This window comes from Wallemia mellicola, assembly GCF_000263375.1.
Source record: "Wallemia mellicola CBS 633.66 unplaced genomic scaffold WALSEscaffold_24, whole genome shotgun sequence".
Taxonomy (NCBI): domain Eukaryota; kingdom Fungi; phylum Basidiomycota; class Wallemiomycetes; order Wallemiales; family Wallemiaceae; genus Wallemia; species Wallemia mellicola.
Genome location: NW_006531981.1, coordinates 79,523 through 103,950, shown reverse-complemented (window position 1 = coordinate 103,950; position 24,428 = coordinate 79,523). Strand labels below are relative to the sequence as shown.

Here is a 24,428-nt window from a genome sequence, read left to right as displayed (position 1 = left end):
CGTCAAAGGACAACTTCAAATCTTCTCACTAGAGGCGTCGAATAATTAAAAAAATTTATAATTTATAAATTATTTATTTATTTATTTAGACTATTACTATTCAATATTTATTATACAATAACCACCCGTCTCCTTTTCTTCCTCGACTGCCCTCGTTAATATCAACTTCTAGGCAACTTCTAAGCAACATATTCCAACATATTCCTGTTCCCTTCCACCCTCTCAGCGTAGTCCTTCTCTATCAAACCCTCTATTGTTTGTTTGATCTGGCGTGTCAACCCGGTCTCATTCTCGAGCGTCATCCTCTTCGCAATATCACCAATAACTTCGTGTATTAATTCATTCACGTTTATTCTTTTCTTTGCTTTGAGTATTCTAACAGCAGATGCTTGTAATGCGAATACTCTTGCTGACTCTACCTCAGCCGTCGTCTCCTTCGATTCTTCAACCTGGAAATGTTATTAGTGGTATTTCTTTTTTAGAATCAAACCTTACATCTACTTCGGCTGTTATTATTGGTAGCCTAAACCTCTTTCTTGGATGGTCGATTATCTTAGAAGCAACGAAATTATCAGTTGGTTCAATGTCTTTCTTAGTCGCACCTCCGTCCTTCTTTTTATACCTCTGTAGTAGTTTCGTTTTACCAAATGCCAAAGATTGTAACATTCTCTTCAACTCCCCATCAGCTGCGCTGTTTAAGCTAAAATTTAATCATTCAAATAAGAAACTCACGTAATCCAGTACTCTGCTGTATCTCCTCGTAACTAACCTTCTCATTATCTTCTTTCTCATTGAACACCATTAATATGAGTGAAGCAGGTAGCGGCATTATAATCTCTTTGTTCGTGTACTCCCCATTTGGCGTTTCGAATTCGCTCGACAAGGTAACCTCACCGAGGGAGTGATTCCAGGTAAGGCAGCGTTTAGCGTGAACGCCTTCGTAATATTTCGTAAATTCTACAAGTTCCTCTGTCATCTTGGGTTTGCCAGTTAGATGAAAGACACAGAAAGCAGTAAACTCACCCATTGCGGTAAAACGATATTTCCTTGTGATAAATTAGCCTGTTTCGCAATCTCAGATGCATCTTTATCAGCCAGATCCTTCAATTTCAATGACAAATGCTGTCCTTTGAAAGGCCATCTGGCAGCTTGCACGATGTTGGCTTTCTGCAATCGACACTCAGATGTTTGTTGCTCTCTAAATTTGTTAGAAAGCTCTTCTGATATCTCGACGTCTTTCATCATTTCTTCCCAGCTGATGAATTGTTAGAAAAGAAACACGCGATCTACACACTCACTTCTGCGTGAAATCATTTCCAGCTACTTTCGTTATCCTCGATATCAAATTCCTTTCATTGTCATTAGATGCCGTCGTGCTCTTGACCAAACGCCTAGCCAAAGCAAGTGTATAGAAAGCTGAAAACATATCCTTATCTTTGACAATACGGAATAGTTCTACAGCACCATCGACAAGTTTGTCCATATTATCACCTTGACCTCGCTTATCTTTGAGTAAGTTATCGAGGAATTTTGCTATCATTTCAGCTGGTTTGTTAGCTCTAAATTGTAATCCTCTATCGAATGACTCTTTATATAACGAATAACTTGCAGTAAGTGATTTAGTTTGGTAAACTTCTTTATAGAATTTATTTAGCTCTCTTAATGTACCTATGAGAGTAATGATAAGATATTGATCGTTCTCTTCATCTGAAACAAATGTCTTTATAACATTGTAGATTCTTTCAAGAAGAACCCTATCTAATTCTTCCTTATAATCCGTTCTACTTGCTATATCATGTAAACTCTTCATTGTTCCTGTATCTGGATAGGTAGTAGATGGGATTTCGTCATAATTGAATACATTTCTACTAGCACTGGATTTCGTCCAAGTGTAAGGGATAATATCATCAACGCCCTTTTTAACAATCTCTTCGAATGTTAAACTGAGGTAATTCTTTGCTATAAATTCAAAATTATCCCAACTGAAATTACTATCAATAGACTTGCTAATGGTGTCCTCATAGAGGCGATGTTGGCATATCTTCCCAATAATTTTGTTAACATGTGTGTCATTTTTGATAGCATGGTGACATATATCACGTATAACCACCTCCATAGTATCCAAATATACAGAAGTAATGGTGTCGACTTCCCAGTCCAAGTTCTTCGCAATTCGGAATAATTCACGAACTTGATTAACTTCATTACAATTAATAGAACTTTCAATAATCTCCGAGATAGCCACCTCATTATCTTCCTTGAGAGTGTGTAACGGTTCACGAACTTTTCCAAGACAAGTACTCAAATCAGTCAATAAGATCTGGCGAACTTCTCCATTACTGAGTATGATATCTTTAAAAAGTCGTTCTATTGAATCCTTAAGGCTATCAACTGTAGCCTGTTTAGCTGCGTAGAGTCTATCTAAATCAGCGAAGACGTATCTAATAATCCTCTAGAATGATGATTAGAGAAATACACGATAGAATATGAACATACCATCCAATTGTCTACTTTATTCCAAATATCGACAACATTCTTAATGAAATGACCGCGTTCATAATTGAATGACTTCGGTGACAAGACTGCAAGGCCTCTACGTATTTCCCTCTGAATGGAAGTATACAATTCACTAGATTTATCATAAATCCTCACTAAATCTCTGACGTTTGCTTGCAACGTATGAATCTTTACGCCATCGTTTATCGTCCCATCAATGAGATTACCAAGGAAATAAGCTAAATTTCTATAACAATTTACTTGATGTGATTGCGGAGTCTTAAAATTATTAACATCCAGAGCATTCAAACGTAAAGTCAAGGACGTAGATCTTTCAAAGTTATCGGATAACTTCTGCTTTTTAGAAGGTGGCGTATTTCTATCAAAACTGTCTAGTTTGTTATGTCCTAAATTGAAGTTATTTATTTTCGTAAACTCCATTTCGTCGTTATGTCGTAAACAAGATTCACATGATAATGTGTTTATGATGCCATAAGTAAAAATCTATTTTTGCAAGCGATTTTGCTACAATAAAAAAGAGTATTTGAGAAAGAAAAACGAAAGGTTGGTAATTAAAAATTTATAAATGTGTTCCGCGTAATCTGGAAACTTTCTCTTACTTCTTTCCTTGTGTCTTGAATAAAACAAGACCACCCAAGGCGATAGAGTAACCGAATAATTGAAGTGCAGTTGGGTAACCACCGAAGATGATAGCTGAACCAGCAATCAATAATAAATCTTTACCAATACCTGCGAGTGTTAAAACTAAGGATGATGCTGCGCCAATGAGGAAAACAGCAGCGACGTTTAATCCGAATGCAACAGCTGCGTTTGTTGCTAAAACGAATACGCCTAAGTCCTTGAGTTGGAGGAAAGGTGCCCATCCTTCTGTGAATGGTAAAATACATGCGTTGATGATTGCGCAAACTGGCGCGAAGAAGTACATTGAAGTCAATGGGCTCATCTTTAAGTTAGTTAAAATGAGTTGAATCATAACAAGTCTTGAGGCTTCTAATAAGATAGCAATGACTTGTACAGTGAAACCTGTTGTGTCCCAGAAAACTTCACCGAATGAAGCGACACAAACACCTGTTGAGATTAAACTGACAATACCGAAAGTCTTCTTATCCATTGAGCTCAAACCGAATGCAGATGAGACAACTAAAATCGCGACTGGAGTGAAGGCTTTTAACATTTGAATGAATGAAACTGATAAGTATAAATAAGCCATGTTTGAGAAAATGAGTGAGCCTGAGAAGAAAACACCAATTGGCAGAATTCTTTTTACCCAGGTATCGCGTGTCATATTGACATCCTTAAGGTCAGGGAGCAAGTTTGTGAATCTAGCTAAAACACGTGTACCGATAGTTGAGACTGTTAAATGAAATGTTACTAGGAAGATTGGATATTCAAATTTGAAAGAGGACAAAATTGCCTAGAGAAGAATCCACAGTTAGTTATGACGTAAAACTGCGGAATTCAATCGGACTAACCTTGTTGTAAAGAATGCTAGGGGTATTTAGTTAGTAAAGTAAGCGGTTAATGAGAGTGTATCTTACACGCTCTACAGTTCGTCAGTTGGTTTGTTAAATTCTAAAAATATCAACTTACAGAGGACAATGCGATCCAAATTGGGCTAAAAGAGGAGTATATTAGATACGCTTAGCTATGGAGACAATCTACTCACATAATTACATATGGTGAGAGCTTTGGCTTGTGTGAATTCGTTGGTTGAGGAGCTGGTGGTGGACTGCTTCTACGCTCAGATTCCAAAGTTTTTATCTCAATTTGATCTTGGTTTGAACTCATAGCGGCTGCTATTATTTATTTATTATTTCTTGATCGTCGACTGAGAAGAGCTGTGAAACCTGCCTGGGAAACTGATTGCTTTACTGCGGAGAAAATTAAAAATAACGGCGAGAATAAATTATTAGTAGCTTTGTCTTGTGGAGCTATGTGTGATATTTCGTATACCCACCTTAGCTTTATTTTTATATTTCGCTATTTTTATTATTACATCCGCAATACAAACTGCACATCTTCCGGGTGTTTTATATTCTAAAACAAACAAAATACATAAAATTTAAATATCTTTAACCATGTACACACCATCGAGCTTATATCCTAAGCGTCTGTAATAGTCTCTGGTTCCAACACCAGAAATGACGGCTAATCGATGGCTACCGTGCTCTTCCTTGGCAATTCTCGCAGCTTCTTCCATCAAGAGTGTACCAAAACCCTGTAATTGTTAGTAACTTTTCCTTATTATTAAGATATACCCACTTGATGTTGGAATTTGGTTGGATCACGACCATGAACAGGGATGGCTGTACCATATACGTGCAATTCTCTCTAAGGAAACGTTACAAAGCACCTTACCAATGTGTTTTACTTACAACCATGGATGCATAGCGTGTTTCTCCAGTCTCTTCATTAGTATCTATCAACTCCTTCCTAAATGTACCCTCCTCTGAACACTTTCGCAATCTCAACAAACCAACGAGAATATCCTTCTCTGGGTCTTCGTACGAAAGGAATGTCTCCCAACCACCATTAGCGGTATAATCTCTTCTTATCAATTCAACCTCTGATGGTCTGACTTTATGATGAATCTCGTGAATACCAACCTCTCTATAACGGACATCACGACACTCAGTACCGAAATCCTTCATTCTTGCTAAAGCCATTTCACGGAGGTTACCATTTTCAACACCTGATGAAACGAGTGGCATTGGAATATCACGTTGAACACGATAAACTCTCGTCCAAGGTGGAACGAGCGCTAATATACGTGCAACTATATCAACTAATGCGTTTGGTGTGTAGTTCTTATATTTTCCTGTTCTCCAAAGTTCGTACAAACCAGTACCACGAATGACGAGTGTTGGATAAATCTTCAGACCATCCGAACGGAAAGCTGGGTTTTCAAAATACTCCTTGAATTGTTCTAAATCGCGTTCAACACCGACGTTAGGAAGATCAGGCATCATGTGGGCGACAACTTTGTAACCAGCATCCTTAGCCAAATGGAAACTTTCAGATACTGCACGAACTCTAAGTTGGGTGAGAAGTTGTAATTAATTTCAGATAATTATACTCACGTATGTCCACGGTTGGTGTCCCTCGCGACATCCTCATAAACTGATTGAACACCAATCTCAAGACGAGTACAACCATATCTAAGCATCTGACTCAAGTGCGGTTTCAAACAATAGTCAGGTCTCGTTTCGATTGTGATACCAACACATTTAGTGTTTGCTCTCTCAGAGTATAAAACGGCCTCATCAATATCTGTACCTGTGTAACCACTGAGAGCATTGTGCATCTGTGCGACGAATTTATTCCTGTAGTCTTCAGGCATAGACATGAAGGTACCACCCATAATGATATATTCGACTTTGTCAACGCTGTGGCCAAGCATTTTGAGTTGTTCAACACGACCTCTGGATTGTTCATATGGGTCATAACGAGCTCTAATAGCTCTCATACTCGTAGGCTAAGTCTTGTTAACAAATTTTCACAACTAAGAAGGCATTTACCTCATAACCAGTGTAGGACTAAAACAAGTTAGACACATCTAGTATAGCTGATAAAATACCTACTTGAGTACTATATTCGAAGTCTGAGTCTGGACCACCAGGACAATAGACACAAACGTTTCCGGTCATAGCGATATGAGGACATCTGTGTGGCTTGCACATGAGCGCTACGACGGCGATCTGATATCATAAGAGAGGTATAGCAATTTTTGCTCTACTTACACCTGAAGCTGATCTGATTGGCCTGGCTTTCAACATTGGCAGAAGTGTCTTCTTATGCTCGTCAGGTATGGCAGCGATAATGTCTACGAGTTTTGGTACACCGGATATTTTGTGCTTCTTGCATTGCTTTATTCTAATATCGTTTAGACTGACAGATTGACCCTTCTCTTGTGCTTGCACAAGTTCAGAGACGATAGCTTGGGATACAAGCAGCATCTGGGATGCTTGTGATGGACCTTCAAAAAGTCAGCATTCTTTTTATCGCTTTTATTGCTATCTTACCATCAGTTTCATTGAGCGAACTTAAAACCATGATGGTTGTTAAAGATAAGCTTTGGTTTTCTGGAGTGGCTAGACAAAAGAAAATATTATAATCTAGTGTATAGACAACTATCCACACTCCTCATCATTTGTCACAATATCTGTCTTCTCAAATCTGATAAACATATAACAAAATAATTAAACAAAATTAATACTTCTACAAATGTGAATAATGACTTTTCTACCATCTAGTTTATTGTCAGTTTTGTCAAAAAGCTTTATATCTTACTCACGCAATGTACTCTCCATACATGTTCGGGCGCTCACCTCGAATGTAGGCTTCAAATGTACGTTTTATTATCGTTGACCAGCTCAAATCATGCTCTTCATTTGATACTGAATCCTCCATTTCGATCGTCTTGTCTTTATCGGCTGCAAAGGCATGATGCAATTCATCCTGCTTTCCAGATGGATTCTTTGGTCCTGGGTTTACTGGTGCTGCAGCTGCAGCCGCACCTTTTCTCAAAGCATCACGTGCTATTTCCTCTCCAGATGAAAATCTTTCTCCAAGATCTGGGAAATTCCGCGATGGATCAAATGGAAGCCACCAATGATTGTGGAAGTGATAAGAAAATGCACCCTATTCGTCGTTAAAACAATACTATAGAAATAAGCTATTCCACTCACTCTATAAAATGAATCAAATCCAACTGCGGATGGTGCTGCAGACTCCTCAACAGGTGCCTCAAATAGATACCTGAATCTAATAATTGTTAGGCTAAGTAAATATTTTTGATGTCAACTCACTCCTTAAAGAATGGGAATGGTGGTCTATCCATTTGGAAGTCTTCGGTGTTAAGCCAAGCAGAATCAAAAAGTGCATCTGGCAATCTTAAAAGTAGACTATCAAGTTCCGCATCTTTCGTGTATTTGCTGATAGTCATTGGGTGGAAATCGAAACCATTTGCTAAAGCAGTCTTGAATAAGAAACTACCAAGGGCAGAATTCTTATGCATTTTGAACACGGCCGTGTTATAAGTTTCTAATCTAGACCATCTGTATGCGAATGATCCATTCCATCCCCAGATTTCCTCCCAATCTCTTAAAAAGAGAGTGTCAGCGTCAATATAAACGCCACCAAATCGATGGGTCAAGATGAATCTAGCCATATCCGATAGAACAACAGTTAAGCGATCATAATTTGCATCAGATGATGATCCAACTCTGCTCATCATAGAGTCATCATCTTCATCCTCCTCCTCATCAACATCAGTTTGTTCATCTTCTGAAGTATTTTGATTATTTTCTATCTTTTCTGCGGCAGCTTGAGCAGCTTCATCTTCTTCAGACTCACGGCTGATTCTCTGATCTTCAGCAGCTTCATCCTTTGATTGAGATGGCTTCTCTTGCTTTTTTGGACTACCGTAACGAACACCACCAGAGTTGAAAAGCTCATGATCTCTCCAGAAAGGTGCTAATTCAGGTACACCGTCAAGTTGTTCAGTCGTATTCCACATCTTGAATTTGATAGAGTCACGGAAACGATCATGCAAGAATGGTGAACTCCAAGGGTTGGCTGTCAAAGATTCGAACATTTTCTTAACTGCGTTCTTATTTGGAATTGAAGCTGCAGGACCAGGGTTGATCCAAACCCATAATTGCGGTTTGCAAGCTTCTGGTTGAGTTTGGTTGTTACCTTCTTTAACATGTAAACCTAAATTCTGAGTGTAAAGGAATGACATAAGTGCGAGATAAGGTTTATCGGTGAAAGGACCAGCCCAAAACATGTGGAAAATTCTAGGATTATCTGGATCACAAGCTTTGTTGTCATCTGTCAATTGAGGAAGTTCAGTGAGATTTTGTTCGGGTGGTGTTGAAGTTGTGTAATGATGCATCCAATTGTTGAGTTTACCTCTGTGGACATGGTTTCCAACATCCAAGCCAGCACCGACGGAGAGAATATCGAGACAATCTCTTACGTATTTGTCAGTAGAGAAATCGCAATGCTCCATTACGACATCTAAGTCTATGGTTGAGTATGGGATTGGACGAGGTGGGTAGGCTGATCCGTGGCTGTCACGATGATAATAATAGCGTTCAGGACCTAAAGGAACAATAGTATCGTTGAGCGGATAAGGAGAATTCGTGGTATCGGAAGGTGAAACAATCTGTGACTGAACGACTGGTGCTAAATATTGGAAAGGTGGTAATGCTGGATTTTCAATGTACTCGTCAAATTGAAGCTTGCCAGGCAATTTCCTGCTGGATGGATAGTGACCAGCGTTTATTTCATCTAACCATATCTGCCTGAGCTCATCCTTTGAAAACTGTAATGAGGTTGGTTCTTGGAAAGGTGAAGGGATTTCAATCTGATGGTCCTGTGCAACCTTTTGTAAAAAGCTGATGAAGATAAATGTTGCTGCGAATGCGATAATGACTAGAACGAATAAGACTCTAAACTTCGACTGAAAAACACGGTCAGATCGCCTTGAACGGGTGGACATATGCTGAGCGTTTGGCTCTTCTTCAAAGAACTCTAATATTCTCGGGACTGGAACAGAAACAGAACGATGACTGAATGGTATACGGAGAACATAAGTAGTGAAATATTTGCTCTTGTTCCTTGATTCTAGCAGCCTTTTCTCCAATACTGCACTAGGACCAGCATCTAAAGGTAGGAGAGACGGTTTCATAGCGATCCTAGGCTTTTTTTATTTGACGATGGAAGTCGAAGATTAACCAGCGGCTGCGGAGAAGTACGATGTTCTAGAGCTAGCGAGTGAATAATATAAATATTAGCTAATATATTGTTACCTACTCTTTATTTGCTATAAATTAGCTTACAGTTTGCGAATCCAGCCTCTAAACTGGTTATAATTGGTAGGTATGCTCAATAGGAATGTTAGCGCTAAAACAGGGCGGTCTGTAGAATTTTATAGAAGAATACACGATTTATTTCATTAAATTTTATTTATTTTGGCTTTTATACTCCATTTGATCTGGCACTCGTGAGTTTTATATTCTCGGAGTCTTAGATTCCATCCTTGTATTTTGTCTGATAGTGTGTTGTAATATACAATATATAGCAACAAATACACTAGCATATATACACCCACCTACCTCTCACTTTTACTATCACTATCTAATGGATCGCATCGAACGAAGATCACTCATAGACGTCGTAGATAACAGTATCATTGATTTAGCAGACAAGTACTGTAGGACTGTAAGAAAAGCCACAAAACCGGGCGCTTCTCACGAGTTGAGAGCTGGTACAACATCAATTCCCTGGATATGCACAATGTTAGCGGCTGAAAAGTGAGTAAATATCACTACTTATATAGAAATCTCAACATACACACTCAGCCTGGGTCTTCTTAGTCAATTTGATGAAACAGTCGCGTTATCAAGATCAGCAACACGGCCGAAAGATTTCAAAATGGTTGTAGAAACCTGTAGAAAGATCTTAACGATAGAGGAGGACAAAAGTGAAGAGAAAGCAATTGCCAAAATTGAGATCACACCGGATGAACTTGTATTAGAATACGAACTTCCTAGATCACGTATAGACGATTGCAAACAGCTCCTTAAACTATTCTATGCAGCTGTGGAGGTTGAAAAACAGCAAATATATGTCGATAACGTGAAAGGACAGTACAAAAATGAGGTACTTAGCGCTGTATTTTGGTCTATGGGCGCATCGCTTAATGTGAGATTTTTACTAAAAATATAACGCGATTTAACATTATTTAGGTACACGATTTGCCTACACGTAATCAGTTTATTTCTGATTGGCAACTTACCCGTCCATTTCACAAATACGCAGAAGATGTTGATTATTATCTTAAGGAGGATCTTGATTCACTTAGAAAGACAGGAGAACTCCAGCGAAAATCATCACCTAAGCGTGAACTCGGTCTTGAGCAATCGCTCACCACGAATACGAAGAGAAGGCGTACTGCGGCTGAGCAGGCTGATATCAAAAGACAACCAACTCAGACGACAACGAGGAACCAACAGAACAGAACTCGCACGAATGATGCACTGCAAGATCTTCAATCACGTAGAATAATACCACAGAAGGCTAAGGATGTTAATACTACACCACAGAAGCCAGCCACTAAAAGTGCAGAAGCGAAGCAAACACCACGCAGAGCGGTTGCGCGTGCGATGAGACAACAGCGACTTGAAACTGTCAAAGAAAACAATGACAATGATGAAGACCAAGAGGATGATAGTCTTTTCATAAACCGCTGGTGTTTCACTGACACATTCAGGTCTTCATACCAAGATTCGCGTTGGGATAGATTCTTAGACGTTCGAAGTAGCTTAGTTGATAAGATAGCCTAACTAAACCCATTATACCATCTTCTAATTTAAATTATTCGAATGCATCCATCAGTTTACTTTCTGTTCAGACTGTGTACACATCTATATACACCTGCGTAGATGTAGGATATATTGATAAATTACACATGTGCTATATCATTACGATCATAAGAAGTAGCTAACCTGGAATGTTTGTAAGCGAAAACTGTATCAAAATACTTCATTTTACACACCTCCCGAGCTTCCTGATTTTGTATTTGCAACGGACCATCTCTATTGGATTGTTTTAGTAGAGTGACATTGTAATGTAGCAACCCACCTCTCATTTTCCGGTGCAGCCTCGAAAACATTGAAATGCCTCTGGCCATTCGGTCCAACCTCGAGTATACTCGCATTGTTACCACATCTATAACAATAATTTGGTGCACTCCATACCGTGCTGAGCTCATCGTCGAATAACACACTATAACCTTCCATACAGAGTTGGTGAGCTCTCAGTATGTGCTGCATATCGTTCATTTGCAAGAACTTTTTAACTACCTGTGATCCAAACGTGTATCCTGCTCCTCTGGCGGGGTGTCAGGTCGGAGGGATGAAAGAAATAATGGAAAATCACATACCGTGGAGATATCGCAAACTCCTCTTTACCAGGGTCAGGATCAGACCAGACCAAGTCAGCCATCGGTCCTTCATGGGGTATCTCTAAAGTAAGTTGTTTAGTGATGTCTAATGACATAGTGCATACCAACCTCTAAACCTGTCTATGATCTTGATCTGGTCGAGCGTGTGTATAGAAGGGGATAAACCTTGCATATTTAGTCAGATCACGGTTGATATCACGCAAACCTACCTCCATGCACACAGAAAATGCGATTATCGATGACGACGCTCAGCGTCAGGTAATCGAACATATCAGTGAAAGCTGTCCATACGGTAGGTGAGCCGTATTTCTTGAGACACTCCACATAGAATCCATAGGTCTGCAATACAGTCAGCTAAGTCTTCTCAAATGTGAGTACGAACTTGTGTAACAGCTCTCGATTCGTGATTACCTCTAATAAGCTGTACACGTTCTGGATATCGCAGCTTTAGGCACGTAAGGAGAGAGATAGTCTCTACGCTGAACAAACCCCGGTCAACATAATCGCCGAGGAAGAGATAATTCGTATGGGGACTGTATCCACCTATTCTCATGAGTTCAATGAGATCATAGAATTGACTGTATAGTACATATGAGCTCGTTTCCCCATTCGCTAGATGCACTCACCCATGAATATCGCCGACGACAGTCACAGGGGCAGAAATATGTACTACGTTCGATTCCCGCATTAAGACTTGTTTTGTACGTTCGCATATTTCCTTTATTAGTGCTTCACCCAGTAATTGCTTCTTCAGCAGCTGTTCGATACAGACATCGAGATCTAAATTGGGCTTTAAGATAGTATTAGATATTGTATTAGATAGTTATTAGTAAATTACCATAATCTAATATCCCAAATTTTTAGTTTGACAGTTCTTGCTTGTTAATAACAAACCACAGTCACGCCAGAATGGAAGGAATACGCGACGAGGACGCTTATCTCAGCCTTATTAAGAATGTATTGCAGTATGGTAACAGACGCGGTGATAGGACAGGTACGGGTACTATATCCCTTTTCGCACCACAGAACATGCGTTTCACGTTATCTGACAACACGCTACCATTGTTGACGACAAAGAGAGTATTCTGGAGAGGTGTAGCAGAGGAACTTCTCTGGTTTATTAGTGGCAGCACAGACGCGAAACAGTTGAGCGATAAGGGCGTAAAGATCTGGGATGGGAATGGCAGTAGAGAATTCCTCAATAAATTAGGTTTCACTGATAGAGACGAAGGTGACCTTGGACCCGTGTATGGTTTCCAATGGAGACACTTTGGCGCAGAGTACAAAGGACCATCTCACAATTACGCGTCTGAGGGCGTAGATCAGCTCCAGCAAGTTATAGACACGATCAAGAACAATCCATACGACAGGAGGATCATTCTTAGCGCTTGGAACCCTCTCGCTATCCCTCAGATGGCTTTACCTCCGTGTCACGTCCTTGCTCAATTCTATGTCACTGATCCAGACAATGAAGGCGACAAGAAGAGATTATCTTGTCTTTTATACCAACGTTCAGCCGATCTTGGTCTTGGCATACCCTTCAACATCGCTTCATACGCCTTACTCACCCATATGATAGCCCATGTAACTAACACCGAAGCTTATGAGCTTGTCATACAACTTGGTGATGCACATGTGTACTCTAACCATGTCGATGCGCTCAAGGAACAACTAGAGAGATCACCACGCTCACTCCCTAAACTCCACTTCAAGAGGGATATTGACAACATAGATGGATTCACCTACGATGATTTCTCTGTTGAAGGTTATGACCCACATCCAAAGATCGCAGTGAGTTAGACATTATCTGAAATTCTCTGCTGATTTGTCACCTTAGATGCAAATGGCAGTTTAAACACAATCGAGCATACCAAATTCATGTAAAACAACAATTCATATTAATAGCGTACAATTATACTTCCTTTTTGGTACTATTGTACATAATTTGTACAGATAGTAAGAAAATCGAGTGTTTGTTACATTGATGATGAATAAGCGGGGTTATATACCAAGAAGTAGAAAACAATTGTCCAAGTAAATGGCAATTAGTAAATATCATTGAGTCATAAGTTATGCAAGGCTTGAAATTTGTGTAAAATACGCAAAATTATACTAAACCAACTGAGACAACAGCTCTAAGCGAGTTCAAAACACCAAGCTGTTCACTAGGCCCAACATTATGATTAGCCAAATATTCTGATGATCTTTGTACAGATGATTTCCATCCCCACGATTGAGAAGTTGTGAAATTGTCAGGTGCGCTGCTAAACTTTGTAAAGGCTGTTCCATTTCCAGATGAACATTGTACGGCAAAGAACGCGCGCATAGTCTTTCTTGTATCTTTATATGGGGCAAATGGAACATTTTGACTACCTGAGTGTTTGCCAGGACCAACTTTAGCTGTGTCACTGGGTGGTGATTGTGGTGCTGGTTGATTGTTCGAGTTTGAACCTTGAGAATCATCGCTGCCTGCACTATTAACTCTCAAAATGGTGTCCATAGTTGATGCTGGCGATAATGGAACAGCAGAGCTAGTATTATTGTTGTTCAAGAGTGGTGAAACGACATTACCACTACTATTTGCAGCGTTTGGTGGTGATGAAGCATAGGGGAGTGGTTCATCCATGGATTGACGGTGGACGTATATACCCAGCTGATTACCATGTTTGTGCTTTTGCTCGTTGATTTGAATGTAAGTATTGATGAAACTACCTGCATAGAATACAGCATGCGAGAACTTCTTCTCACGTGGTTCAAGTTCCGATTTAATCCAGTATTCGACTGAGAACCTAAGGGGTTCGATAAGTGTCCATCTGTCCTCTTTCGCACGTTTAGCTGTTGGAGATGAACTTGCGATCGAGATAGTATCTCCAACGTCGGTTGTTGGACTGTGATCAGCTTCAATTAGCTTTGATATCTCAAGGCCAGTCTTATGTGACTTCTGAACACCAAATAATTGTGCTTCAGTATGTGGTCGACGATGAGAACTCGACGAAACGCCCACCAATGGATCATGGGTTGAACCAGCTAAGCCAGAAGCGTCGTCTTCGTTCTGGCGATGGCCTGTAGGTGGTGACACGAATTTATTCAAGTCGTCATCAGAGTGGTACATAGATGTGGCCTGATTTGAGTGAGCCATAATACTATTGAAGTAAATCTTACTCACATCACCAAGTCGTTCCGTACTATCTTTGCCCACTGGGAAGAAGCGCTTCTCAGACCATGCTTTTCCATCTTTGCTACGAAGCTTTTCACGTATTTCCCAGGAGTTGAAGGTCAAACTGAGATCAGAATTTTCGGCACTGGTTTTTGAAGATACTTCAATTCGGTTCTGGAGTTCGGAATGAGACCAGAGTGCTTGTTGGAGTATGCGAATCGGAACATATGGACGACCTGTCGTTGGTGACATTTCCCGTTGTATGATTGACAACTGTTCGAAGGTCATATGTGTATAGTAGATGCCATCAGCAAACATCCTGTCGAACTCGCATTCATCAGAGTATGACAGCGCACCCTTGTTCTGTCTCCTACGCAGTTCGACAATACGAGATGCTAGTTTGTAACGTTGCCATTCTCCGCCAGGTACGAACAGAGAGTCAGATGAAATGACGGCTCTAATCCACTTTGCAGGTATACCCTCCAACGACCAGGTTGCAAATGGTATACATCCAGAAGGATGTGTGATTTCACCATCATCATTGACAAGTATGTCTTCAATCTCAATGATCTCAAGAGCCCATCTGGACAACCAGCAGACGCAAGCTTCGCCGATCTATTGAAATTCAGAATAAAGGAAATATCTCAGTTCATCTTCCTACCTTATCAGAGGCCGCACCATAGTGAAATGATGGTATATAGTCTTCTGTGTCAGAATCGACACTGTAGTCTTCCGTCTTCGAAGCAATATCAATAGTGGAAAGTTTATCAAGGTTGTTTTCATGTGAAGCTGAGATAGGCGTTGCTACACCGGATGGAGTGGCTTCGGACTCGCTAGTTTCTATGTGAGTGTCTAAACACTTTTCCATGACAAGACCAATCTCCTCCATGCCAACAGCAGCCTCTTGCTCGCCTGGATACCAATGTCTGTGAGCACCTAGACCTTCGCCAAGAGCGAACTTGAGGAAAAATGAGACATTTATTGGAGAAATCGAAGCAAGAATGAAATTAAGCGCTTTGTTAGCAATTGAAGGGCAGCCCAAGTAAATAGCAGTAGCAATCAAAGAGACGCAGAATTCTGGGGTGGCTAATTGAGTATTTGAAGAGTTAGATTGTGGTTGTTCAAATGTCGGGTATGATGGTGTGAGAGGGTATTGTGGTGTAGGTTTGAATTTGCTGTCGAGGACAAGGTTACTGGATTTGCCGTAAAGATAGCCTAGGCAATATTCGAATGATGAACGCGTGATATTTGGATCGTCAAAAGTCAGAGTAATTTCGTTGTTGTTTGTTTCAAGAAACGCGCCTTGAAAGAGGCTGTTGAAGAATGTTGACTGAGTGAGAATAATCTTGTGTAATCTGTACAATCTACCCCACTTTGGGACTTTGACTTTGACATCAGAGCCGACGCCTAAGAGAAAGCCCTGGAAGTAGATATGCGAATGAAGAGTAGCGAGAACTTGATGGTCTGGCGGGAGAGTTGGTTGTTTCTGTTGCTGAGACGGCTGTCTCTGTGGTTGTTTGTGCTGGAATGTGAAATCTGTCGAGGGCACGTGGGGTGGTGTCGAAGATACTTTCGGTACGTGCAACGATGAGCTCGTAGAGGACATCGAAGACTTTGACGTGAAGGGTATAAAGCGTATCCCCTTGTTTTTGGATTTGGCCATGACAGCGTGAACGTAAGTGGATGAATGGGTTCCGCTGTCAAATTAAAATCGATGACTAATCCGATCAGGAGGTCTACGGGTTAATAACAACTGAATATTAACTTTTTTTGTGCATATCGCAGACTCACACAATAGCGCCAGATTAGATAACAACCACTGATAAGCCCGCCAAGGGGCGTACCTGGTTGAGTGGTTGAATGGTTGAGTTATCTGGACCTTTGGTCCAAAGTAAGCCCACAGGGAGGAGTAGCCCATTCCACGCACTCTATTTGGCTTATCACTTGCACTTTGCAGGAAAATCTTCTTATCAGTTGCTACCATTTATGGTAATAAGCGCAGTGAAGTTGGCAACATATGTAGAACAGATGCACGATTATAAAAATGTATAACTTTATTTTTCTCACATCGCAATCCACACCTCTCTGTTATCTATCTGGGCCTGATAAAAGCCAGACAATCGGCTTATCTCTGAATAAAAAATCAATAAAAGAGATAAGGGATAAAAGGAACAAATTTCGATCTTATCTTCTCAAAAACTAACAACAATGAGCATACAATACGGCGCTTTACAGCCAGATGGCTCTGTCCTCCCATCGACATCCGTGAGTGTGAAAGTAGTTGCCCCGCAAAGCTAACAGTATGCAGGATATGGTTTCATTCCCAGACCGTGAGAACATGTCAACCAAGTCGCGTACACTCTAACAAAACACCAGCAAATTTGCCTTTATCGACTGGCGAACCAAAAGTTTTCAGTCAGGGTGACATAGCATGGCAACTAATGTCAACAGCACTCGTATGGCTGATGATACCAGGTGTTGGTCTCTTCTACGCCGGTCTGACGCGTCGAAAGAATGCATTACAACTTCTTCTCATGTCACTCATCGGCATTGCTGTAGTATCCATCGAGTGGATCTGTATGGGTTACTCACTCGTTTTCGGTCCGTCACACGGGGGCTACATCGGTGACTTACAATCATTTGGAGGTTTCACAAACCTTTTAGACCAAGACATGTCTAACCTTCCTATCTTGGTGCACGCATGGTATCAAGGCACATTCGCATGTATAACCGTTGTTATCGCAATGGGAGCACTTGCAGAACGTGGTAGACTCTTGCCTTCAATGATTTTCATGCTTTGCTGGACAATAATCGTCTACAATCCAATAGCGCACTGGACCTGGAATGAGAACGGTTGGTTGGCCGTCTTGGGCTCTCTTGATTTCGCCGGTGGCTCGCCAGTCCACATCAATGCAGGTACAGCTGCATTAGCCATCTCCTTTTTCCTCGGCAAAAGAAGAGGACACGGTACTCTCCAGCTCGCATACAGACCACACTCACCTGTGCTCGTCTTCCTCGGTACTGTCTTCCTTTGGATCGGTTGGTTTGGTTTCAACGGTGGATCCGCCTTCGGAGCGAACATGAGAGCTGCCCAAGCATGCATAGTCACCAACTTATCTGCTTCAGTCGGTGGTATCACATGGATGTTCTTGGATTGGCGCTTAGAAAAGAAGATCTCAGCAGTTGGTTTCTGTTCCGGTGCCATTGCTGGTTTGGTTTGCATTACACCAGGAAGTGGATACGTCTCTACACCAAGTGCATTCGCTATTGGTTTCATTGGTGCAGTTGCTGCCAACTTTGGTACTAAAGTTAAGGATCTCTTGCACGTGAGTAAAATTTTGTTACTTAATAACAATTCTAACATACCTATAGTTGGATGAAAGTCTTGATATATTCGCAAGTCACGGAATAGCTGGTAATTCATTTATTTATATCCACGATCCTACTGACATGTTTTATAGGTATTTGCGGTAACATCCTCACGGCTCTCTTCGCAGAACAAGGGGTTACGAACTTAGACGGTTTGAACAGTGATGCTGAAGGTGGATGGTGAGTTTTATACACTTTAGCTTCATTCCAGCTCATTCAACATACAGGATCAATCACAACTATATTCTCTTAGGATATCAATTAGCTGATACCGTCACCGTTCTTGCATATTCCTTTGTTTTGACGTACACTCTCCTTTTCCTCATCAATCTCATCCCAGGATGTAAATTCAGAGCAAGCGAGGAAGATGAGATTATTGGTATGGATTTAGCTGAATTGGGTGAACCTGAATCAGATTTATACGATATTCTCCATGCAGAAGTTCCAACCATTACCCAAAATCAAGCTTCTTCGCAAGTGGGGATTCACTCAACGCAAGCTTCTGAAAAAGCACAAGAAAGTGCCTAAATCGAACGCATTCGAGATATCACCAAAATACATAATTAACTAATTACTAATTAAATTGTAATTCTCCTCGCTTTATCTTCACTTTGTAAAAATAAATGCACCTTGATCTATAGACAAACTTTTAAATTGCAGTATTAATCATTAGATAATTTCTAATAACAATTATATAAGATTAATATTTTATCGATCTTCATCTATCAGTTAGACTAAAAGCAACACCTTCCGGATAAGGGAAATAAATAAAAAATGACAAAGTGGGGAAATTTAGCGCGCCTCCATCTTTGGCTTTAGACCAGCACCAACAGGCAAGTACAAGGTAAAGCAAAGTAGACAGCCGGACTGTTTGTAAGTGTTTGTATTTGAAAGTTAAGACAATGACTGACGCAATTATAAGGCACTCACTCTCACTTAATCAACACGTATCAGTAGTAGTCGTTGACCGACAGAATCAGCAATCGAAAAGTAATAAACGCAGGACGTTTTAGAATGTACACCAACGAATCAAGATACAGAGAGCACTTTGTGACTCCAGTTTCATACGATCCTAAGGCAGCTCTGGCGAAAGTGGATGAAATAATTGAAGCCAACAAGCGAGCATTTGAGAATAGGATGGGCAACGGCCTCGGACTCGGGTTTGAAATTAGTGATTATAGAATGAAAGATGTAAAGGAGAACGCGCCAGACGCTCAAGAGTCTCATGCATTACAAACCAATGAAGAGCCAGACGTGAGCATCAATAGCAACCCTCAAGAGAGAAGCATGTCGGCTGATTCTGTCCCAACACTCGTATCGGATTCTGAGGAGTCCTTTTCGACAGATGAGAGTCTTGTAATCACACCGGACAGGCATGTAGCATCTACAATACGCCCAGTTGACAAGAAGCAGCGTGAACGTCCAATCCACTTGACTTTACGCACTGAAGGAGGGGACGAGGAGGAAGAGGCCAAAGAAAACCTCCTCGATGGTGAAGATCTCGCAAAGTATTATAGGTCGCACTCCCGTCAGGGAACTCCTACAAGTCCAACCCCGCAACGTCGCAACGTAAAAATGACGAAAGATTCACAGGAATCCAAACCTGATTCAAATGCGATTTACAGCTCCTTCGTCGCTGCGAGGAGATCAAAATCGTTAGACAAGAAGGCGACTATACAGCGCTCACTTTCTATCCAAACACCTTCCAAACCATCCACGATCGAGCTCACAAAGCCGATCAAGAATACAATCAAAGAAGAAGATGAAGAGAGTGAAAACCTAGACTGGCTTGTTCCACTTATTCAACACGCCATGCCATCAAAGAGAACTCGCCCACCGCCTATTTGGGCGCAATACGCGAAAGTGAAAGGACTCTCAACAGATGATAACTCTCAAGCGAGCACGAATGTTCATTCAGTCCTTGATAGACCACGTCCACGTACTTCTTCCTATGCATTTGGCAGCGGTACAGTCAAAACTGACACATCGCGAAAATGTTCAGAAAAGACTTCAGTCGTCGCGATGAAGAAAGCTCAGCGTAAACCAGACGCTAGGGATCTTTTTGGGGATATACGCAAAGATGAAGAGTTACCATTTCCTTCAAGTTACGCAAGCTTGCCTATGGGTCCTATGCCTTCGGTAGACCGTCGCTCAACGTCATCCACCGGTGTTGGAGGATCGTTTGAGAGGCTTCCAAAAGACCGTTCTGTAACACCGAGCGACTTGATAAAGAAGCGTAGCAGTATGAATGACGATCCAACAGTACGTCTGGTTGGATACAAGCATGGTGTTGATCTCAGCAGACAGTCATCAACGGCTACAATGCCATTATTGCCTGAATCACAGGCATTGCGCGATCTGGAGAATATGCTGGTCGCCTACACCGAAGACGAAGTACTGATGCGTTTATCTAATATGTTCCAAGTCTATTAAATACTTTGTACTAATTAATTTATTAATGTATGTTGTGTCTGCCCTATAAAGCAGCTTTGTTGTCTGGTATGGTGAAATGCAAGTCGTATGTGTATCCTCATAGCAAAGCTAACACACTCATAAAGACAATGCAATACTTCTGTTACTTCCCCTCGAGATATCAGCTCATGAAATGTGTGATGGATGTAAACTACGAGTGTAAGAATAATCGCTAATAAAGTCTATAACTGTCTGCCTATCGTTGGAGTCGAGCTCTGCAACGAAGTTTATCTGATCTCGACGTAAAATACTCTCGTTACTTCTTTACTCATTTCACCGATGGCTGCACGACAAGCACCAATAGTAATAGACAATGGAACGGGGTGAGTGGATAAGAATATATGCCCATTATACTAACACTACGCAGATGGACAAAGATGGGGTTAGTAGTTACTTTACTAGCTATACGCAGCTGACGTATTTAGTTTCGCTGGCAACTCGGAGCCTAGTTTGTGAGCTACAGGGAGTCTATATCAATAAATATACTAACAACTATTAGTGTTTTCCCTACTGTAATGGGTCTCCCTCATTCACAGTCAGCAGCGGGCTCATCAGGTCCAGGCCGCCCAAGCGCTGCTTCAAAACCATCGCATTTGGCGAGCAAAAGGGGAATTGATGATTTAGATTTCTACATCGGCGACGAGGCTATACAGAATTCTAAAAGCTACGGTCTCAATTACCCAATCAGACATGGTCAGATCGATAACTGGGATTTAATGGAAAGGTTCTGGGAGAAATCTATCTTCCAATACCTTAGAGCTGAGCCAGAGGATCATCATGTTTTACTCACAGAGCCACCACTCAATGCACCAGAAAATAGAGAATCTATGGCTGAAATCATGTTTGAAAGTTTCAACGTACAGGGTTTGTATATCGCTGTTCAAGCTGTCCTCGCTTTAGCAGCTAGCTGGACTTCTTCAAAGGTTACAGACCGTACACTCACAGGTACTGTCGTCGACTCTGGCGATGGTGTCACCCACGTCATCCCAGTTGTAAGTTCTTTATTAGAGTCTTCCTGTTGATATACTAATGACAACATAGGCTGAAGGTTACGTAATTGGATCATCAATCAAACACATCCCAATTGCTGGTAGAGACATCACAAACTTCGTTCAACAACTGCTCAGAGAACGCGGTGAAACAGTTTCAATTCCTCCAGAGGATCAAATGAGAGTTAGTGAAAAGATAAAAGAAAACTATTCCTACGTTTGTCAGGATATTGTTAAAGAATTCAGAAAATATGATCAAGATCCATACAACTGGTTTGAAAGATATCAAGGCGAACATTCAGTAACAGGTAGACAATACGGCGTTGACGTCGGTTACGAGAGGTTCCTGGCGCCTGAGATTTTCTTCAATCCAGAAATATACTCAAGTGATTTCTTAACACCACTTCCAAACGTCGTCGATGAGGTCATCTCAAGTTCACCAATCGATGTTAGAAGGGGACTTTACAAAAACATCGTATTGTCAGGTGGATCAACAATGTTTGATCACTTTGGTGCAAGATTAAAGAGAGATTTACGTCAACTTGTTGATACAAGATTGACAAAATCTGAATTGCAATCAGGAAACCTTCAAAAATCATCAGGTGTTGAAGTAAACGTTATCTCTCATAAGAGACAAAGACATGCCGTTTGGTTTGGTGGTTCTCTTTTAGCAGGTTTACCTGATTTCTACACAAGTTGCTACTCAAAAGCTGATTATGATGAAATTGGACCATCAATTTGTCGTCGTTACACTATATTTGGTAGCAGCACATAAGCTTATGAAGCTTTATGATTGATATCCAAAATTCTCTTTAAATGATATTTTAAATTCATGATTTCGTACAAAATGGAATGTGTATCACGCATTTCTGTCATATTGAGCATTTTTAGCTCAATCTTGTGCTGCGTTTGTGCTGCCAGCAGCTGAAGAGCGAGCGATTGCGCTGAGATCAAGCAAGCCATCAGCTGGGAGAATTATAAGTGATAAATGTTAACAGATAATCATCACTTACACTTCCTAGAGCTGAAACTTGAGCGCTCTTTACGCGCATTTTCGCGTTCTTGAATTGAGACATTAGAGGTACGACGTGGAACTAAGCCATTATCTGATACGTTTGTGATACTGCCACGCTTCTGGAGTGCCTCTTTAGTGTCTCTAACGCCAAGTTCATAGTGGTTGACCTCCTCTTCGTAGCTTCCCTATGTTTCTATTAGAGCAATTAGACACTATATCGATTACCCACCCAGGCATGGGGACCTGCACCATCCTTGGTCGTCTTGTTTAAAAGCCCGTTTCTGCTCTCATGTCTGTCCTTCTCTGTAAGCTATGTGAGTCGTGTGACAATAATTTGATAAATGAATAACGTACGGACTGCTCTTGGATATTCGTTGTGTAAGGTTCTGAATGTATGTGAGTACTGCGCATACCGCAGATAGTTTACCCACCTCGTCATGGTCGTTCAAGCTCAAGCTGCCCATCCAATGATGTCACTAGCGAGAAGTCCATGTGATAACTTAATATTTCTATATAAAGAGAAACATGCATAAAAAAATCAAAATGTAAGACTCAAATTGAGCTCTGCTCAGAGATTGTGCCATCGGCAGAGCGTATAAGTACAGATCCATTCTGGAGGAGTATGTAAGTATGGATAGCTATATTGAAAAATAAGACTCACAGAGTAACCAAAATAAGCTGCTTTAGCCATCTATAAACTCGCATAAGCAATTTAACAAAGAGACACACCACTTACACCGCAGAAAAGACCAACCTCGACAACACCTGTAAGCATCTTTATTCTCATCAGAAGCTCCTTAGGATCCCTGTAGTAAGACTCTCCAAATGGAGCGTCAATGAGGAAGTTTCCTGTTGAATTCACAGTTAATGACGCGAAATTTTTTATGTCAACCAACACATACCATTATCAGTAACAACAGGGCCTGCTTTCTTTATACCCATCCTGAGAGCAGGCTTGGTGCTACCCAATTTGGCGACATTCTTTAGTACCTTCGCATAAGCAAATGGTGCTACTTCAATTGGTACACCTTGCGTCCAGCTTGTGCCCAACAATTTGCTATTTTTCCTTTCGTCTGCGACAATTACGAAGCTATGGGTGTTTATATATCAGTTAAATAGTCATTATGAATTATTTGACAAACATCTTCGCGGCTTCCGCCAGTACTTTTTCACGTAAATGGCATGCACCACCACCTTTGACGGCGTTTAGATTGTTGTCTACTCTGTGACGCATAAGTTAGAGCCGTACCGGTAATCAAGCCACACATACTCATCTGCACCGTCGATAGTTACATCTATGGTTGGGTATCTTAGAGACGTTAAGAGTGTATCACGATGGTGTAGGATATACACACTGATCCACGTCACCTAAGACTAAGTTATTCTTCACTATGAGCTCCTTTGATTGGAAGCCTAATGGTACTCCGATAAGCTGATGTAGTCTATTAAGGGGAAAAACCCACCAGTTGGAATAAAAACGCGCTCTTCATTAAGTGCTGCACCTTGTTGTACTATTCTCTCCACAACGTAGGCTGTATAACGTGAGAAGACACAATATAACAGCACTTAAAGTGACATACGAACAGTCGAACCTGATCCTATACCAATAACCTAACATTCGTTAGCTTAATTTCCCCATAAAACAGATTTCTCACCTTGCTGGAGTCACTGATGTTGGCGTCAACAGCCGCATATGCAGCCAATCTCTTTCCTTCTTCGGTTGGAGCCAGCTTTGGCAGATTTGTTAGGTTCAATGGACTGAGCTTTACTGGTTTGTAGTCCGTAGACGATGTGTAGTAGGAGGATGACGGGTTGCTTACTATAGAGCGTGGATAAGCTCAATTGTGCAACTAGGTACTATATACTAACAAGTAACAGCGCTCATTTTAAAGCTCTGAGGTCTGATAATAAGCGGTCTAAGTCGTAATCTGATAATGA

The 24,428-nt window shown here is 40.9% G+C and overlaps 13 protein-coding genes across 13 annotated transcripts; 5 read left to right on the top strand and 8 right to left on the bottom strand.

Annotated features, from left to right (window-relative positions):
* Positions 1 to 57: 57 nt before the first annotated feature.
* Positions 58 to 2,937, bottom strand: WALSEDRAFT_70412 (hypothetical protein; the record flags this gene model as incomplete). Its single annotated transcript, XM_006960194.1, has 6 exons — positions 58 to 449; positions 496 to 686; positions 733 to 976; positions 1,024 to 1,255; positions 1,299 to 2,452; positions 2,497 to 2,937. 6 exons carry the CDS (start codon positions 2,935 to 2,937, stop codon positions 180 to 182), a joined length of 2,532 nt encoding a protein of 843 aa, XP_006960256.1. The 3' UTR covers positions 58 to 179.
* Positions 2,938 to 2,977: 40 nt separating this feature from the next.
* WALSEDRAFT_70411 (TPT-domain-containing protein) lies at positions 2,978 to 4,348 on the bottom strand. Its single transcript, XM_006960193.1, has 5 exons — positions 4,184 to 4,348; positions 4,108 to 4,132; positions 4,056 to 4,060; positions 3,990 to 4,005; positions 2,978 to 3,931 (listed from the first exon to the last, which is right to left on the bottom strand). Exons 1-5 carry the CDS (start codon positions 4,303 to 4,305, stop codon positions 3,113 to 3,115), a joined length of 987 nt encoding a protein of 328 aa, XP_006960255.1. The 5' UTR covers positions 4,306 to 4,348; the 3' UTR covers positions 2,978 to 3,112.
* A 203-nt stretch (positions 4,349 to 4,551) lies between these two features.
* Positions 4,552 to 6,498, bottom strand: WALSEDRAFT_61352 (histone acetyltransferase ELP3). The gene is made up of 7 exons (XM_006960192.1): positions 6,258 to 6,498; positions 6,099 to 6,215; positions 6,036 to 6,053; positions 5,598 to 5,992; positions 4,893 to 5,550; positions 4,780 to 4,848; positions 4,552 to 4,735 (listed from the first exon to the last, which is right to left on the bottom strand). The coding sequence occupies exons 1-7, from the start codon at positions 6,471 to 6,473 to the stop codon at positions 4,580 to 4,582; spliced, it is 1,629 nt and encodes a 542-aa protein (XP_006960254.1). The 5' UTR covers positions 6,474 to 6,498; the 3' UTR covers positions 4,552 to 4,579.
* A 204-nt stretch (positions 6,499 to 6,702) lies between these two features.
* WALSEDRAFT_61351 (hypothetical protein) lies at positions 6,703 to 9,248 on the bottom strand. Its single transcript, XM_006960191.1, has 4 exons — positions 7,326 to 9,248; positions 7,206 to 7,281; positions 6,812 to 7,158; positions 6,703 to 6,766 (listed from the first exon to the last, which is right to left on the bottom strand). The coding sequence occupies exons 1-4, from the start codon at positions 9,209 to 9,211 to the stop codon at positions 6,760 to 6,762; spliced, it is 2,316 nt and encodes a 771-aa protein (XP_006960253.1). The 5' UTR covers positions 9,212 to 9,248; the 3' UTR covers positions 6,703 to 6,759.
* A 309-nt stretch (positions 9,249 to 9,557) lies between these two features.
* Positions 9,558 to 12,345, top strand: WALSEDRAFT_61349 (hypothetical protein). Its single transcript, XM_006960190.1, has 11 exons — positions 9,558 to 9,836; positions 9,885 to 10,227; positions 10,272 to 11,030; positions 11,081 to 11,120; positions 11,167 to 11,415; positions 11,468 to 11,549; positions 11,597 to 11,653; positions 11,698 to 11,827; positions 11,871 to 12,066; positions 12,115 to 12,278; positions 12,327 to 12,345. Exons 1-3 carry the CDS (start codon positions 9,664 to 9,666, stop codon positions 10,866 to 10,868), a joined length of 1,113 nt encoding a protein of 370 aa, XP_006960252.1. The 5' UTR covers positions 9,558 to 9,663; the 3' UTR covers positions 10,869 to 11,030; positions 11,081 to 11,120; positions 11,167 to 11,415; positions 11,468 to 11,549; positions 11,597 to 11,653; positions 11,698 to 11,827; positions 11,871 to 12,066; positions 12,115 to 12,278; positions 12,327 to 12,345.
* On the bottom strand, positions 9,647 to 12,358 carry WALSEDRAFT_40973 (Metallo-dependent phosphatase). The gene is made up of 10 exons (XM_006960189.1): positions 12,327 to 12,358; positions 12,115 to 12,278; positions 11,871 to 12,066; positions 11,698 to 11,827; positions 11,597 to 11,653; positions 11,468 to 11,549; positions 11,167 to 11,415; positions 11,081 to 11,120; positions 9,885 to 11,030; positions 9,647 to 9,836 (listed from the first exon to the last, which is right to left on the bottom strand). The coding sequence occupies exons 1-9, from the start codon at positions 12,327 to 12,329 to the stop codon at positions 11,013 to 11,015; spliced, it is 939 nt and encodes a 312-aa protein (XP_006960251.1). The 5' UTR covers positions 12,330 to 12,358; the 3' UTR covers positions 9,647 to 9,836; positions 9,885 to 11,012.
* Positions 12,359 to 12,394: 36 nt separating this feature from the next.
* WALSEDRAFT_40970 (thymidylate synthase) lies at positions 12,395 to 13,394 on the top strand (the record flags this gene model as incomplete). The annotated part of the gene is made up of 2 exons (XM_006960188.1): positions 12,395 to 13,279; positions 13,326 to 13,394. The coding sequence occupies 2 exons, from the start codon at positions 12,398 to 12,400 to the stop codon at positions 13,341 to 13,343; spliced, it is 900 nt and encodes a 299-aa protein (XP_006960250.1). The 3' UTR covers positions 13,344 to 13,394.
* On the bottom strand, positions 13,350 to 18,660 carry WALSEDRAFT_33871 (hypothetical protein). The gene is made up of 8 exons (XM_006960186.1): positions 18,242 to 18,660; positions 18,107 to 18,194; positions 18,018 to 18,060; positions 17,022 to 17,971; positions 16,954 to 16,975; positions 15,307 to 16,910; positions 14,655 to 15,260; positions 13,350 to 14,609 (listed from the first exon to the last, which is right to left on the bottom strand). Exons 6-8 carry the CDS (start codon positions 16,306 to 16,308, stop codon positions 13,596 to 13,598), a joined length of 2,622 nt encoding a protein of 873 aa, XP_006960248.1. The 5' UTR covers positions 16,309 to 16,910; positions 16,954 to 16,975; positions 17,022 to 17,971; positions 18,018 to 18,060; positions 18,107 to 18,194; positions 18,242 to 18,660; the 3' UTR covers positions 13,350 to 13,595.
* Positions 16,885 to 18,542, top strand: WALSEDRAFT_52621 (ammonium transporter; the record flags this gene model as incomplete). Its single annotated transcript, XM_006960187.1, has 5 exons — positions 16,885 to 16,910; positions 17,062 to 17,971; positions 18,018 to 18,060; positions 18,107 to 18,194; positions 18,242 to 18,542. The coding sequence occupies 5 exons, from the start codon at positions 16,885 to 16,887 to the stop codon at positions 18,540 to 18,542; spliced, it is 1,368 nt and encodes a 455-aa protein (XP_006960249.1).
* Positions 18,661 to 18,841: 181 nt separating the features above from the next.
* On the top strand, positions 18,842 to 20,490 carry WALSEDRAFT_61347 (hypothetical protein). Its single transcript, XM_006960185.1, has 3 exons — positions 18,842 to 18,887; positions 18,937 to 20,276; positions 20,322 to 20,490. Exons 2-3 carry the CDS (start codon positions 19,029 to 19,031, stop codon positions 20,445 to 20,447), a joined length of 1,374 nt encoding a protein of 457 aa, XP_006960247.1. The 5' UTR covers positions 18,842 to 18,887; positions 18,937 to 19,028; the 3' UTR covers positions 20,448 to 20,490.
* A 275-nt stretch (positions 20,491 to 20,765) lies between these two features.
* WALSEDRAFT_33869 (Actin/actin-like protein) lies at positions 20,766 to 22,338 on the top strand. The gene is made up of 5 exons (XM_006960184.1): positions 20,766 to 20,809; positions 20,854 to 20,868; positions 20,912 to 20,938; positions 20,986 to 21,478; positions 21,528 to 22,338. The coding sequence occupies exons 2-5, from the start codon at positions 20,864 to 20,866 to the stop codon at positions 22,248 to 22,250; spliced, it is 1,248 nt and encodes a 415-aa protein (XP_006960246.1). The 5' UTR covers positions 20,766 to 20,809; positions 20,854 to 20,863; the 3' UTR covers positions 22,251 to 22,338.
* WALSEDRAFT_61346 (hypothetical protein) lies at positions 22,297 to 22,952 on the bottom strand. Its single transcript, XM_006960183.1, has 5 exons — positions 22,922 to 22,952; positions 22,845 to 22,876; positions 22,720 to 22,793; positions 22,489 to 22,675; positions 22,297 to 22,441 (listed from the first exon to the last, which is right to left on the bottom strand). Exons 1-5 carry the CDS (start codon positions 22,927 to 22,929, stop codon positions 22,368 to 22,370), a joined length of 375 nt encoding a protein of 124 aa, XP_006960245.1. The 5' UTR covers positions 22,930 to 22,952; the 3' UTR covers positions 22,297 to 22,367.
* A 49-nt stretch (positions 22,953 to 23,001) lies between these two features.
* WALSEDRAFT_40968 (ribose-5-phosphate isomerase) lies at positions 23,002 to 24,428 on the bottom strand. Its single transcript, XM_006960182.1, has 11 exons — positions 24,360 to 24,428; positions 24,146 to 24,309; positions 24,071 to 24,101; positions 23,954 to 24,022; positions 23,846 to 23,903; positions 23,761 to 23,799; positions 23,633 to 23,713; positions 23,393 to 23,580; positions 23,227 to 23,339; positions 23,152 to 23,181; positions 23,002 to 23,102 (listed from the first exon to the last, which is right to left on the bottom strand). The coding sequence occupies exons 1-11, from the start codon at positions 24,373 to 24,375 to the stop codon at positions 23,043 to 23,045; spliced, it is 849 nt and encodes a 282-aa protein (XP_006960244.1). The 5' UTR covers positions 24,376 to 24,428; the 3' UTR covers positions 23,002 to 23,042.

Bases quoted from the DNA above. Each gene is read 5' to 3' on its own strand.
- WALSEDRAFT_33869 (XM_006960184.1), top strand. The intron at 20,939-20,985 runs GTGAGCTACAGG...AACAACTATTAG, and splicing joins GGCAACTCGGAGCCTAGTTT to TGTTTTCCCTACTGTAATGG. The intron at 21,479-21,527 runs GTAAGTTCTTTA...ATGACAACATAG, and splicing joins TCACCCACGTCATCCCAGTT to GCTGAAGGTTACGTAATTGG.
- WALSEDRAFT_61349 (XM_006960190.1), top strand. From the start codon at position 9,664: ATGGATCGCATCGAACGAAGATCACTCATAGACGTCGTAGATAACAGT. The intron at 9,837-9,884 runs GTGAGTAAATAT...ATACACACTCAG, and splicing joins ACAATGTTAGCGGCTGAAAA to CCTGGGTCTTCTTAGTCAAT. The intron at 10,228-10,271 runs GTGAGATTTTTA...AACATTATTTAG, and splicing joins CTATGGGCGCATCGCTTAAT to GTACACGATTTGCCTACACG.
- WALSEDRAFT_61351 (XM_006960191.1), bottom strand. From the start codon at position 9,211: ATGAAACCGTCTCTCCTACCTTTAGATGCTGGTCCTAGTGCAGTATTG. The intron at 7,282-7,325 runs GTGAGTTGACAT...AACAATTATTAG, and splicing joins CCATTCCCATTCTTTAAGGA to ATTCAGGTATCTATTTGAGG. The intron at 7,159-7,205 runs GTGAGTGGAATA...AACGACGAATAG, and splicing joins GATTTGATTCATTTTATAGA to GGTGCATTTTCTTATCACTT.
- WALSEDRAFT_61346 (XM_006960183.1), bottom strand. The intron at 22,794-22,844 runs GTACGTTATTCA...CATAGCTTACAG, and splicing joins CGAATATCCAAGAGCAGTCC to AGAAGGACAGACATGAGAGC. The intron at 22,676-22,719 runs GTGGGTAATCGA...ATAGAAACATAG, and splicing joins GTGCAGGTCCCCATGCCTGG to GGAAGCTACGAAGAGGAGGT.
- WALSEDRAFT_33871 (XM_006960186.1), bottom strand. From the start codon at position 16,308: ATGGCCAAATCCAAAAACAAGGGGATACGCTTTATACCCTTCACGTCA. The intron at 15,261-15,306 runs GTAGGAAGATGA...GAATTTCAATAG, and splicing joins ATGGTGCGGCCTCTGATAAG to ATCGGCGAAGCTTGCGTCTG. The intron at 14,610-14,654 runs GTGAGTAAGATT...CACTCAAATCAG, and splicing joins GTACGGAACGACTTGGTGAT to GCCACATCTATGTACCACTC.
- WALSEDRAFT_61352 (XM_006960192.1), bottom strand. From the start codon at position 6,473: ATGCTGCTTGTATCCCAAGCTATCGTCTCTGAACTTGTGCAAGCACAA. The intron at 6,216-6,257 runs GTAAGTAGAGCA...TTATGATATCAG, and splicing joins CAATCAGATCAGCTTCAGGT to ATCGCCGTCGTAGCGCTCAT. The intron at 4,736-4,779 runs GTGGGTATATCT...TAACAATTACAG, and splicing joins CAACCAAATTCCAACATCAA to GGTTTTGGTACACTCTTGAT.
- WALSEDRAFT_40973 (XM_006960189.1), bottom strand. The intron at 11,550-11,596 runs GTTGGTATGCAC...AACTTACTTTAG, and splicing joins GATCATAGACAGGTTTAGAG to AGATACCCCATGAAGGACCG. The intron at 11,416-11,467 runs GTATGTGATTTT...ACACCCCGCCAG, and splicing joins GAGTTTGCGATATCTCCACG to AGGAGCAGGATACACGTTTG.
- WALSEDRAFT_40968 (XM_006960182.1), bottom strand. The intron at 24,102-24,145 runs GTGAGAAATCTG...AACGAATGTTAG, and splicing joins ACATCAGTGACTCCAGCAAG to GTTATTGGTATAGGATCAGG. The intron at 24,023-24,070 runs GTATGTCACTTT...CACGTTATACAG, and splicing joins AGGATCAGGTTCGACTGTTC to CCTACGTTGTGGAGAGAATA.
- WALSEDRAFT_61347 (XM_006960185.1), top strand. From the start codon at position 19,029: ATGTACACCAACGAATCAAGATACAGAGAGCACTTTGTGACTCCAGTT. The intron at 20,277-20,321 runs GTACGTCTGGTT...CTCAGCAGACAG, and splicing joins GTATGAATGACGATCCAACA to TCATCAACGGCTACAATGCC.
- WALSEDRAFT_70411 (XM_006960193.1), bottom strand. From the start codon at position 4,305: ATGAGTTCAAACCAAGATCAAATTGAGATAAAAACTTTGGAATCTGAG. The intron at 4,133-4,183 runs GTGAGTAGATTG...CTCCTCTTTTAG, and splicing joins CTCTCACCATATGTAATTAT to CCCAATTTGGATCGCATTGT.